The sequence below is a fragment of the Pongo abelii genome, chromosome 4, assembly GCF_028885655.2.
Source record: "Pongo abelii isolate AG06213 chromosome 4, NHGRI_mPonAbe1-v2.0_pri, whole genome shotgun sequence".
In the NCBI taxonomy this organism is placed as follows: domain Eukaryota; kingdom Metazoa; phylum Chordata; class Mammalia; order Primates; family Hominidae; genus Pongo; species Pongo abelii.
Genome location: NC_071989.2, coordinates 182,185,812 through 182,198,326, shown reverse-complemented (window position 1 = coordinate 182,198,326; position 12,515 = coordinate 182,185,812). Strand labels below are relative to the sequence as shown.

Genomic DNA, 12,515 nt, shown 5'->3' with positions numbered 1-12,515 from the left:
TGGGAATCTCACTGAATTCGAAACGGCGGAAAGAGGAAACTTTCCCAACCTGATGTGGGTGTGACGCGAGCCAGGGGCCCCAGGGACACTGTCCCAGAGCAGACTGTCTCCCTTTAACAGCAACTGGAGCTTGGATTCGCTTTTATATTCTACAGTCCTTTCGACCATTACCCTGGAGCACCCGCACACGCGCACGCATCTCCGGCCGCGCTCACACACACTCATACACACGCACGCAAACGCGTGGCCGCCGCCAGGTCGGCAACTTTGTCCGGCGCTCCCAGCGGCGCTCGGCTTCCTCCTGTAGTAGTTGAGCGCAGGCCCCGCCTCCCGGCCGTGTTGTCAAAAGGGCCGGGGTCTCGGATTGGTCCAGCCGCCGGGACAACACCTGCTCGACTCCTTCATTCAAGTGACACCAGAGCTTCCAGGGATATTTGAGGCACCATCCCTGCCATTGCCGGGCACTCGCGGCGCTGCTAACGGCCTGGTCACATGCTCTCCGGAGAGCTACGGGAGGGCGCTGGGTAACCTCTATCCGAGCTGCGGCCGCGAGGAGGAGGGAAAAGGCGAGCAAAAAGGAAGAGTGGGAGGAGGAGGGGAAGCGGCGAAGGAGGAAGAGGAGGAGGAGGAGGAGGGGAGCACAAAGGATCCAGGTCTCCCGACGGGAGGTTAATACCAAGAACCATGTGTGCCGAGCGGCTGGGCCAGTTCATGACCCTGGCTTTGGTGTTGGCCACCTTTGACCCGGCGCGGGGGACCGACGCCACCAACCCACCCGAGGGTCCCCAAGACAGGAGCCCCCAGCAGAAAGGCCGCCTGTCCCTGCAGAATACAGGTAAGTGCATGTGCCGCCGCAGCCGGGAGCTACTGGGAGAGGACACCGTGCACCCACGCGGCGCGCCCCAGGCGTTTCGCCGGGAGCCAGGCGCCCACCCAGGGCCACGCAAACTCTTGGGATGGCACGGGACGTGCAAAGGGAAGCGCGAGGCAAGGCGAGGTCCGCGCCGGGCTCCGAGGGCCCGGAATCTGCACGTGCTAGCAGGGTGATGAAATGGATGGGGCAGGACTTGTTGCTGTCCTCCCCAGGGTCGAGGGAAAATGAAGCAGCGTCTGACGCTGCCAGCGCCAGCCCCCGCCTCCGAATCCCGGGTCCGGTGCAAAGCGCGCTTCATCCCGGCCGGCACGCGGGAGGCACAGAGGGTCCCCGGAGCTGGGCTGCGCCCTGCGCCCGGAGAACTTCTCTTCCCGGCCTGCCGGCCTCAGTAAGAGTGCCGCGTCTTCCCCCTCCTCAAAAGATGCCCGACATCCCAGAACTTTGCCGGCGAGACAGATGGCATTGCGAACTTTCCCCCTGGGGGCACTGCTTTCGGAAGGGAGCGTGGGGGCAGCGCAAAGCGTACCTCCGCGGTGCTGCCGCCATCCCCAGCTCCTGGCCAGGTCAGCAAGCCAAGAAATGCTGACACGACCCGAACCGTGCGCCTCCTCTGCTCGACCGGCTCTTGGCTCACCAGCAAGCTGCAAAGCAGAGCCAGGCGTGCAGGGCACGGGGCTGGCCCTTTTCCCAGCTCGGAAAGAGAAAGAAAATCTGCCTGCAGCTCCTTCGCTCCACGACCCCTCCCCCGACTTTGGGGGGCCGTGTGAACGCGGCAGCGGCGGCGTGCGTGCGCTCACCGCACGAGCTGGAATGCACGAGTGCCCATTAGGGACGCCGCAAGTGAGTGAATCGCGGCCCTGTGCGGTCCTGCCCGGGCGGCGCGTGGGGTCTTACGGATCCTGTCACCTCCACATGCTGGGACCGGCACCCCCACCACCCCGAGACCCTCGCCCACCCTCCCCCTCCTCTGGCGCTTCCTCTGAGAACTGAACCTGATTCTCGGTGGTTGGTGACCCTCAACAATACACGCCCCTCATTCTCTGGCTAGATTTAATCTGATGCGGATTATCTGCTCCGACCCCGCCCTTCTTCCAAAATATACTTTTCTGATGTAATTTTGTGGTTGATTTAAATCAGAGACTTGGGTAGTGGGAAGGGACGGAAGAGGCTTTGCACGCTGCAGCCTGACAGTTAACTCCCTCCGTCTGCCCCTTCCGAGAGAGGACTGGGGGCCACATTCGGTGAAGAGCTGCAAGCTTCCTCCCGGGCTGCGGGAATTGTAGGGGATTGGGTGATAACCTCACCCCGATCCCTAATTAAAAGGAGCCTGCAACCTCTGATAGTGGCATTTCTGAAGGCTCGCCCCCATCTGACTCCACTGCTAAGCCTGCTCGCCAACCGCAGCTTCCCTAGCTGGTATTTTAATGCGAAGGGTTGGGAGGCACTGCCTTAATAGGAATTTTGTTTTGATTTTTAGGTGTTGAATCATAAAGCTGAATTGAAACTGCTTTTTAGATGCTGTCATTTGGGGGTCAGGAAGCAAATGGCTGTAATTTAATAGCAGCAACTTCTACAGATTAAGTAGAGAAGGCTACTTCATTGATGAAGTACAGTCTTCGACTCAAAATTTTATTTTTGTCTGTGGGTTTAAAAAGCGGAAATATATTTTGCTCTCAAACTAAGTATTCCCACAAATACTTTAATAAAATGGAAAGGATGAAAAGGGGAATGCTCAGACCAGCCTTCTGGTTGTAATTTTTGTAATTTTTCGGCTCTTTTCTACAAATATTTACAAATAGAGATATTTTTCATGAGTAGATTAAAGGATGAAATTTTGTTTCCCAGGCTTTTTAGGTCCTGAAATAGTCATTACTAACTCTTTTTTCCTCCTTCAATTTTCCTTTAGTTGTTAACTTTTATTTCAAATGACCTCTCTGCATTGCCCAGCATGGGTTAGACTTTTGTATATATTTGTATGTGATTTTCCTTTTAGCGGAGATCCAGCACTGTTTGGTCAACGCTGGTGATGTGGGATGTGGCGTGTTTGAATGTTTCGAGAACAACTCTTGTGAGATTCGGGGCTTACATGGGATTTGCATGACTTTTCTGCACAACGCTGGAAAATTTGATGCCCAGGTAAAAATCCATCCAGAGCATGAAGAATGTTTGGGGTGAGCATACATGATTGAAATGTTCATTGGAAAGCCTTGTTAACCGACTTCCTTTGCTGTTCCTTGTGGTGTGTTTTAGTGCTTGCAAGCAACAGTCTAGGTATAAAACATTATGACAGTGTCTCCCTTCTGCACTCATAAGCTGTGTCTACACAGGCAGGGTGGACTGGAGACCAATGTCATAATAAACGATAAATAACTTGTAAGGGGACACACTTTGTCTGGCCACCCAGAACTCAGTCTCCAAAGCCCATTGCATGAGGGGCAGGGGAAGGAACCCCCAATTATACATTTCAGAAGTCATTTCACCTACTAGGAAAATGAGACACAAAGTATGTAGAAATCCGTCATGTAGTGTGTGTGCAGCCAACCCGAATAACTCAGGACCTCCAAAAGAGCAGACTTCTATTCCTCCTGAGTAGCAGATCCTTTCCTCCCAACTTGACAGGTCAAAACCCTGATTGAGTCCTTCAGTTCCACACTTTCCTTTTGCTCCATATAATAAATATAGTCAGGGCCTGACCCACTTCGGTTATCCCAGGGTCCCAAGGGGAACGCAGAGTTGCTGCTCAGGGCAAGGCAGGAACACAACAAGCAACATATGGCTCCATTGCCAACAACACAAATACATTTTTAGATGGCATGTGGCATCAGACTCACCTTCTTCGTGTTCTCCCTGGCCACTTATATGCCCTATTGAAACGCCCTGTTACTGTATCTCAGAAACGTCTCTCCTGCTTCATTGGAGAGCAATGCCAACATTTGGAGGTGGCCATCAGTTTAGGTGAGATTTATGGATGTCACCAGTCCCCATCCACTGACATATAGTAGTGAGCCTGACAAAGCAGTGCCTGGGAACAAGGAGGGGAGGCGAAGACGGGGCCAGCAGCCTAAACTGCAGAGGATGTGCGGTGGCCAGAGGGGAAACTGAAACCAGGGAAGGAAAGAGGTAGAACTTTGAACTCCTTGAGGCTCCCTAATAAAGCATCACTCTGGATTAACGGGAATTAGGAAACGTAATAGGAAATCCGGAGGAAAGACGTGTATTTAAGGGCAATCCCACAGGATGTCAGGGAAGAATACCAAGAACAGATTGCCACAGCCCTCGCATAAATTCATCTTCCTCTTTTTTTTCTCAACCAACAGGAATATGTTCTCAAGTTAGAGGCATCCCTTTCAAGTCGATGCTCAGCACATAACTGCTTAATACACGGGCACAGCCTGCCCTCCATTCTGTTTGGCTCTGGCTGGAGAGTCAAAAGAGAGGGGGCCTCGGGGAGGGTGCGCGGGCCACATGGTTTTTCAGAGATCAGACGCTATCTGTAGACATTTCTATGGCTGCTAAAGACAGAACCAAAATAAATGTGCTGGCTGGCTTCCCACTTCCAACCTAAACCCATTTACTTTCTCAACTCAGTGACTTCCGGGCCTGTCTAAAAACAGAGGGGTGACCTCTCCGACGACAGCTAGTTTCTATAGTAATGTGGGGTGCGGGGATTCCTGGGTAGGCATCCCACAATGCCTCCGGGCTGCGGGAGGTTGATAAGGGAGCAGCACCGAGCTCGCCTCCACACCCCCAACAGCTGTCTCCTTTCTAGGATAAGCACAATCAAACGGGGTTGCCAGGAAAGAGAACTGCAGGCCAGATGTATGCCTGGCTGCCTTCGCCACTCGGAGGCAGGGAGCGTGGGGGAGGGCCGCCAGTGCCGCAGTTCAGACTCCAGATGCTGCCAGGCAGGGTGCCAGGCCGGCCTTTTAGAGGCAATAATCCGAACAGTTTAAAGGAGTAGAGTCATTTTCAAAAAGGGAAAGAACGCTCTTCCTGGTAGGGTAGGAGGAGACAAGGGTATGGATTTGGGGCGTGGGAGGCACGGAGGCAGAAAGGGAGGTACAATCAGCAATCAATCTTGGTGTCGCCCCTGGAATCAAGGGAAAAAGGAAACGTGTGAGATTTGGACATGCAGGCACCTTCCACTTAGGGAAAACTGCTTGTGAGAACCGTGAGGGATTTATGGATTTCTGTCTGGCCAAATTCCCTTTGTGTTCCAGAAAAGTTGCCACCACACAACCAACACAGGGCTACCTGAGGGACACATAGCCACGGAAGCCCCCGTTGGAGGGAAACTCACAGAGTAGCTCGGGGAGGAAGGAGGGAGATGTGTTAGCCCACAGAATGAACATCCCTTGTTGCCCAGTGCTGGGGGTGTCATGTCACTCTGAACGTGCCTCCGGATGTGGCATTGCCTGTCACCTGGGAGGACGTCCGTCTCTGGTGGGGCCTTGGGGTTCTGATGTCAGAAATATCCTGTGTAAGCCCAAGAAGGGCTGAAATGTCCAAGCATGTAATGAGGTCTCCTGCTTTCTGCCCCTCTCTCCCTTCCCCGGCCTGTGTGTTCTCAGGGCAAGTCATTCATCAAAGACGCCTTGAAATGTAAGGCCCACGCTCTGCGGCACAGGTTCGGCTGCATAAGCCGGAAGTGCCCGGCCATCAGGGAAATGGTGTTCCAGTTGCAGCGGGAATGCTACCTCAAGCACGACCTGTGCGCGGCTGCCCAGGAGAACACCCGGGTGATAGTGGAGATGATCCATTTCAAGGACTTGCTGCTGCACGAGTGAGTAGTGCCCCGCACAGGGCCTGGGGTGGAGGGGCCACCCAGCAAGGACGGCAATGTGTACGGGAGGAGAGCCGAGTTGCTTCTAGAGGCTGAATGCCTGTCAAACGGAGAAGGCTTCCATTTACTTCAGAAAGCTACACTGACTCTCCTAAAAGGCCCCTTTCCTGCTGGCTTTTAGGAAAAGAGAGAATTCCCTCATCAGTCTCAAAATCACGAGCAACAGAAATGGGAAATCGTTTTACTAAGAATGAAATGTGTCGATTCAGTAATACTCTTCATCTTCCCCTTAGCCAAGAACCCACTAGCTCTCAGAATATTCTGAGTAGCTGTAGAGGTGTCCTTACAGACAGCAGATTGCTAATAACATTTGTTGAGTATTTACTAAGTGCCACGCACTGGGCTTAGGGCTCCTTGTGAATTTTTCACTTGATCCTCACAGCAGCCCTTGTCACCTCCATCTGACAGATGAGAAAACTGAGACTCACTAAGGCAGAGCTCACACAGCTAGTTACAGGCAAAGCCAGGCTTGGGACCTGGCTCCAGTCTGCTGAGCAGTCTGGCTCCAGAACCTATACTCTTAAATCCTGAAAACAGAGCTATAGATGCTTTTCCTGCCTCCTTAACTTTCCTTTCCCTTAGAAGGTTCGGTTCACCTTCTCTAATACATTAGTGCCCTCTCAGAGGAAATGCAAAACAAATGCCAAAAACTTTAATCAGCTAAACACTTCTATGTCAAAACAAGGAAATGTGAACTTACTTATTTCAAGACTTGAAATTCAATGATAAATTCAGGATGCATCATTCCTTACAAAATATCTCAGCTGTAGGATCCTAAACTTCGCAGCATGGTAAAGCACGTTGGTACACAATCGTTCCTAACATGAGGCGGGGCCAGGAGCCCCCGAAGATTTTTTTTTTTAAATATTGACAATGGCTCTTTCCTAAGAGACACAGGGCAGAAAGAAAGCCACTAGCCAACCAGTTCAGTACAAGTCATTATCAGTTTGATGGCACTGTTGGTCTCTCCACGGTGATTCATTGAGCCAAATCAGTATAATTTTATGAACTCTTGATCCTCAGTTTGTGCCACAACCTTCTTCCAGTTATGTCCCTACCACACCAACACCACTTAGATGACAGAGAACAGCAACCACCTCCTGTCTCTTTCCACTTGGTTATAAGGTCATAGGCATCTTGCAACACCCTTGGTACAGTGTTAGAATCATACAATTCATGGCGAAACTCTGCAGGAAGCTCTTGCCAAAAGCAAAATAATATTGCATTTTCCTTGAATTAGGCTAATGCCTTACAAAATATTTTTTATTCTTCAAATATTTTTAAGGGAACAATAGCAGCCACAGCATCATCAACAACAATGATAGCTGTCTTTTTTTATTTTTTTTTTATTACTTTTTTTTAATGGGCTAGGCCCTTGGCCAGGGCCTTTACATGGGTTATCTCATTTATCTTTCCCAAAGATGCTACAAGATAGAAATTACTATGCCCAAGAGGAGGAAAGTCAAGCTAAGAGATTAGAGAACTCGCACTGAGGTTTGATTCCTGCTTTTAAGCTTTGGAATTGCTGGTATACATGACTGAAGCCAGTCATCAGGAATAGACTTCAAACCTGCTCCCAGCCTATCATCTCCCTGCTAGACCTGAAAGGGCTCACAGCTCCCCACATGTGGTGGGCTTCTTGTCCTTTTATCAAATAAACCCCCATTACACAAGGAGAACACTCTAAAATTCCCTTCCTTCAGGTGCCTCTGGAAGAGACAAATGCCCCATGGCTAGGAAATGCCATGAGCTTCACTTGCCTCCAGCCCTGTTCCCCATTAGAGAGAGTTTGCTGGCCTCAGGAATGGGTGGGTGATGGGGCCCATTCCTAGTTTATAAGGCTATAATGCATGCCTGGAGCACAGGAATTCTATCTTTCTTGGAGAAAAGTATTCTTTGGGAAAACTGAAGGTTGGAAGTCCCACCCCCTCCCCTTAATTTAAGAAGGTAAAGCCCTCTGGCGTTCTAGTGTCTCCTTGGGAATGTGGCCCTCAGGGCCGTGGTCTCCTCACACCATTCAGAATGAGCCTATGATCCCCCCACCCCAGCCTGCTCTGGAAATGCAGGCAGCCCATATAAGAAGCCTAGTCACATGCTGTTCCTCTTGCTTCCCTCTAAGTCAGCATCTCTAGGCAGGGGTCTCCCCTAACTCTAGCTTCCCAAAAACCCCCATTACCTTTCCTTCTGAAGCCATGATGTGGCAGTGCATCGACTTGTACTTCTAGCTGAACTGCCTGTTTTTTAGTTTTTTTTCTTTCCAACCATCTTAACTGATTAAAGTATCCTATCAGTCCCCAAATATCAAGAAGGCCATTTCCAAATGTGTGGCATTGCTCAAAAACAAAAAGAGAGAGAGAACTGAATTTGCTTTTCACTTTAGAGATGAGGAAATCACAGTCACCCCAGAATCTGCACCACCCCCATTCTTCAACCCAACCCCCATCCACAACAGAACACTCATCCCCAGTTAATGCTGCTCTTTTCAAGCTCTTCCTCTCCGCTCCCCTCACCCCTTCCTGCCCGCCCCACTTTCTGCACAGCATCTGTCTCCCCCTAGCTGCCGCCCGCCTGGCTTTACCCCCACTCACCATGTCACTGGGTACTGGCAGGCTCCAGGCACATCCCCCTCCAAGTATTTTTTAAAATCCTTTAGCCTTGCTGACACCCAGCTGAACGAGCTGGACTTTGTCATTAGACACGGGCTGAGCTTGCAGCCTCAGAAGGCACCAGGCCAGCTCAGAACACGGCTTAGATTAACTTGGTTCGGCACACACACCCCTCCCCGCAGTTCACAGCTTCCTCCTGGAGAGAGAGAGGGCCAAGGGCAGAGGAGAGCACGGGCTCATCCAGCCTTCTGGGATCCGGATCCGCCTTGAGCTTCTGGGGGCTCATCTGGCAGACAGAACGCCCTGGCCGGGAAGGCGAAAGAGAGACAGTCTGCATATTCCCAAGACAGCCCTCCCCTTACTCTGGGGAAAGGAGCTTGAAGACAGCATCCAGTTAGTATCTCAGAAAGACAGACACTCACCCCTGCAGTGTGCTCATCTAGCCCTGGTGCCGTGGCAGGCACAGTCAGGTGCTAAAATCCTGTTGCTGCTTTAGCAGACACGCTTAGTGAACTTGAGCTCCGGAGGCAGTTGCTAGTTTTCAAAAAATAGAAGGAAACAAGTACACGTGGAGCATTTCCCTCATATTACCTCCTGCGTGCCCACCTGCCCACCTCAGGGCAGTCCAAGGGACAGGGTTAGGTTGTCTTGCGTTGTCAGGGGCCTGCCTTAGGGGGTTTAAAGCCCTTTGCCCAGCGGCCATGCACAGACTTGCTGACTCCAAAGTCATCAAGCAGGCCCTAAACAGCAGCTTGATCTCTCTCAGCCAGAGCATTCCTCCTCTCTGCTCTGCTCTCAGCCAAGCCCTGAGCCCTGAAGCCCAGAAGCTTCCAAAAGCCACCTTCTCCCTGCTTTTCTCAGTTTTTACATCCATGAGGTGAGGACAGTTCACTCAATTCCAACTTGAGGACTAATTAATAAAAATGCAGTAAACCACTTCACACATCTCAAAACACAGTCTGCTCTTTCCACATAGCAACAACTGCCAACTTGCAAAGAAAAGGCTCCATGGGCTGTAACACAGCCTCTCTGGTGGCCCAGACTTAGGGAGGACAAATCAGGTTGCTCCTTGTTATGAATTACCTCACATTCCAGGGTGACTTCCCTGCTCAAGGTGATAGCCCAAAGCTGCAATGCCTGTGGTCAGACAGATCAGAAACTTTGCCAGCGAGGACTGCCTAGGAATGCTCATTAGCCATGTGAAACATTCTATACCCCCCTTGGGGGGTTTTAAAGGCCAGTGAGAGGTTAAAAGAAAAGCTCAGTGAGTGGCCCATGAAAGCCCATTGCTGGGGACACTCCTCACCAGATGGGCCCATAAATATAAAAAGCAGATGCTCCTGCCTTCTGCACACCTTGTCCACCCCCTGGAGTAAATTCTTCCAGCAGTTTTCCTAAAGAACAACCCAAGACAACCGGAATGGCCTGAGCAACTGGCTCTGCCCTCCAGAACTAGGTGAGTTCGTTGCACAGCGAGCTGTCTCTCAGTCCAAATACAGGGGCCCCTGACCGCCAGCCTTCAACTCCAAATCTAAGGAAGCCCAGACTGAAAGAATAAAGATGCTTAGATGGCCACACCTACTCCCCAGCCTCTGCTACTGAGAGAGGGAATCACTGCATGCACGGGCAATGACGTCCCAGAGAGGTGGTCTTCCTCCCTCCCACTTCAGCTCTTCCATACTTCTCCAGATGTAGAGGAAATGCATCCAGTAACTTCCAAAAACCCTTCTTCATCAGGAGCCTAAATCCGGGGCAAACACAAACATGGGGAAAATGGTTTCTTGGGGGCTTCTCATAGAGGGCACATGGTCCTAAACCTTCATGGTTTCCTCTTCCCTACCAAAAAGAATCCTCTGTTTGGGAGTCTATGTAAGGCCCTGCACCATTTGCCTAATTATGATTCCACTGGACCCCAGAGCCATCTCCACTGTAGCTGAAACTCACCTAGTTAGTGTAGCCTAAAGGCACCCAGAACTCTCCTGCCATTATTCACGAAGCCGCCTGGATTTCTCACCTTCCCCAGAGGGTCTTCCTTTTAGGGTCCTAAGCTCTTACCCTATGCACCTGTGAGCCTGGGACCCAGTGGTCACCCAATAAGTGTTGGTTGAGGCCAGTGCTCCATAGACTATGAGAAAAGGCTTGAAGTCCTTTGAAAGAGATCTTCCACCCAACCCAAGACAAGCACTGGCCATGCCTCCTTCCCAGCATTGCCCCTGCCCTCTGTGGTCCATTCGGGACTTGCTCCATTCCCAGCCTCTCTCTATCTATCTTTGCTTTCAATCTTTAGACCCTACGTGGACCTCGTGAACTTGCTGCTGACCTGTGGCGAGGAGGTGAAGGAGGCCATCACCCACAGCGTGCAGGTTCAGTGTGAGCAGAACTGGGGAAGCCTGTGCTCCATCTTGAGCTTCTGCACCTCGGCCATCCAGAGGCCTCCCACGGCGCCCCCCGAGCGCCAGCCCCAGGTAGACAGAACCAAGCTCTCCAGGGCCCACCACGGGGAAGCAGGACATCACCTCCCAGAGCCCAGCAGTAGGGAGACTGGCCGAGGTGCCAAGGGTGAGCGAGGTAGCAAGAGCCACCCAAACGCCCATGCCCGAGGCAGAGTCGGGGGCCTTGGGGCTCAGGGACCTTCCGGAAGCAGCGAGTGGGAGGACGAACAGTCTGAGTATTCTGATATCCGGAGGTGAAATGAAAGGCCTGGCCACGAAATCTTTCCTCCACGCCGTCCATTTTCTTATCTATGGACATTCCAAAACATTTACCATTAGAGAGGGGGGATGTCACACGCAGGATTCTGTGGGGACTGTGGGCTTCATCGAGGTGTGTGTTCGCGGAACGGACAGGTAAGATGGAGACCCCTGGGGCCGTGGGGTCTCGGGGGTGCCTGGTGAATTCTGCACTTACACGTACTCAAGGGAGCGCGCCCGCGTTATCCTTGTACCTTTGTCTTCTTTCCATCTGTGGAGCCAGTGGATGTCGGCCGCTCTGTTGTGGGGGAGGTGAACCAGGGAGGGGCAGGGTAAGGCAGGGCCCCCAGAACTGGGCCACACAGTGGGTGCTGGGCCTCGCCCCGAAGCTTCTGGTGCAGCAGCCTCTGGTGCTGTCTCCGCGGAAGTCAGGGCGGCTGGATTCCAGGACAGGAGTGAATGTAAAAATAAATATCGCTTAGAATGCAGGAGAAGGGTGGAGAGGAGGCAGGGGCCGAGGGGGTGCTTGGTGCCAAACTGAAATTCAGTTTCAGTTTCTTGTGTGGGACCTTGCGGTTCAGAGCTCTTGGTGAGGGTGGAGGGAGGAGTGTCATTTCTATGTGTAATTTCTGAGCCATTGTTCTGTCTGGGCTGGGGGGGACACTGTCCAAGGGAGTGGCCCCTATGAGTTTATATTTTAACCACTGCTTCAAATCTCGATTTCACTTTTTTATTTATCCAGTTATATCTACATATCTGTCGTCTAAATAAATGGCTTTCAAACAAAGCAACTGGGTCATTAAAACCAGCTCAAAGGGGGTTTAAAAAAAAAAAAACAGCCCATCCTTTGAGGCTGCTTTTCCTTTTTTTTAAGTTCTATTTTAAAAGCTATCAAACAGCGACATAGCCTTACATCTGACTGCCTGACATGGACTCCTGCCCACTTGGGGGAAACCTTATACCCAGAGGAAAATACACACCTGGGGAGTACATTTGACAAATTTCCCTTAGGATTTTGTTATCTCACCCTGAGCTTCAGCCAAGATTGGTAAAGCTGCGTCCTGGTGATTCCAGGAGGCCCAGCTGGAAACCTGGCTTCTCCATGTGAGGGGATGGGAAAGGAAAGAAGAGAGTGAAGACTACTTAGTAATTCCCATCAGGAAATGCTGACCTTTTACATAAAATCAAGGAGACTGCTAAAAAATCTCTAAGGGACAGGATTTTCCAGATCCTAATTGGAAATTTAGCAATAAGGAGAGGAGTCCAAGGGGACAAATAAAGGCAGAGAGAAGAGACAGAACTAAAAATACGAGGAAAGGAGAGTGAGGATTTTCATTAAAAGTCTCAGCAGTGGGTTTCTTGGGTTATTTAAAACATCACCTAAATAGGCCTTTTCTTCCTAATTGGCCATCAAATTAAAGCCTATCCTTTCTCAAGCAGGAGCTGGTATTGTAGGGAGTGGCCGGGTATTCTGGGCTGGGCTCTTATGGAGTAGGGGTCGG

General features: G+C 51.2%; 1 protein-coding gene across 1 annotated transcript; it reads left to right on the top strand.

Annotated features, from left to right (window-relative positions):
• Positions 1–460: 460 nt before the first annotated feature.
• STC2 (stanniocalcin 2) lies at positions 461–11,800 on the top strand. Its single transcript, NM_001132188.1, is given in 4 exon segments — positions 461–835; positions 2,868–3,010; positions 5,446–5,657; positions 10,611–11,800. Coding segments are annotated over 4 exon segments (909 nt in total). The 5' UTR covers positions 461–684; the 3' UTR covers positions 11,014–11,800.
• The last annotated feature ends 715 nt before the right edge of the window (positions 11,801–12,515 follow it).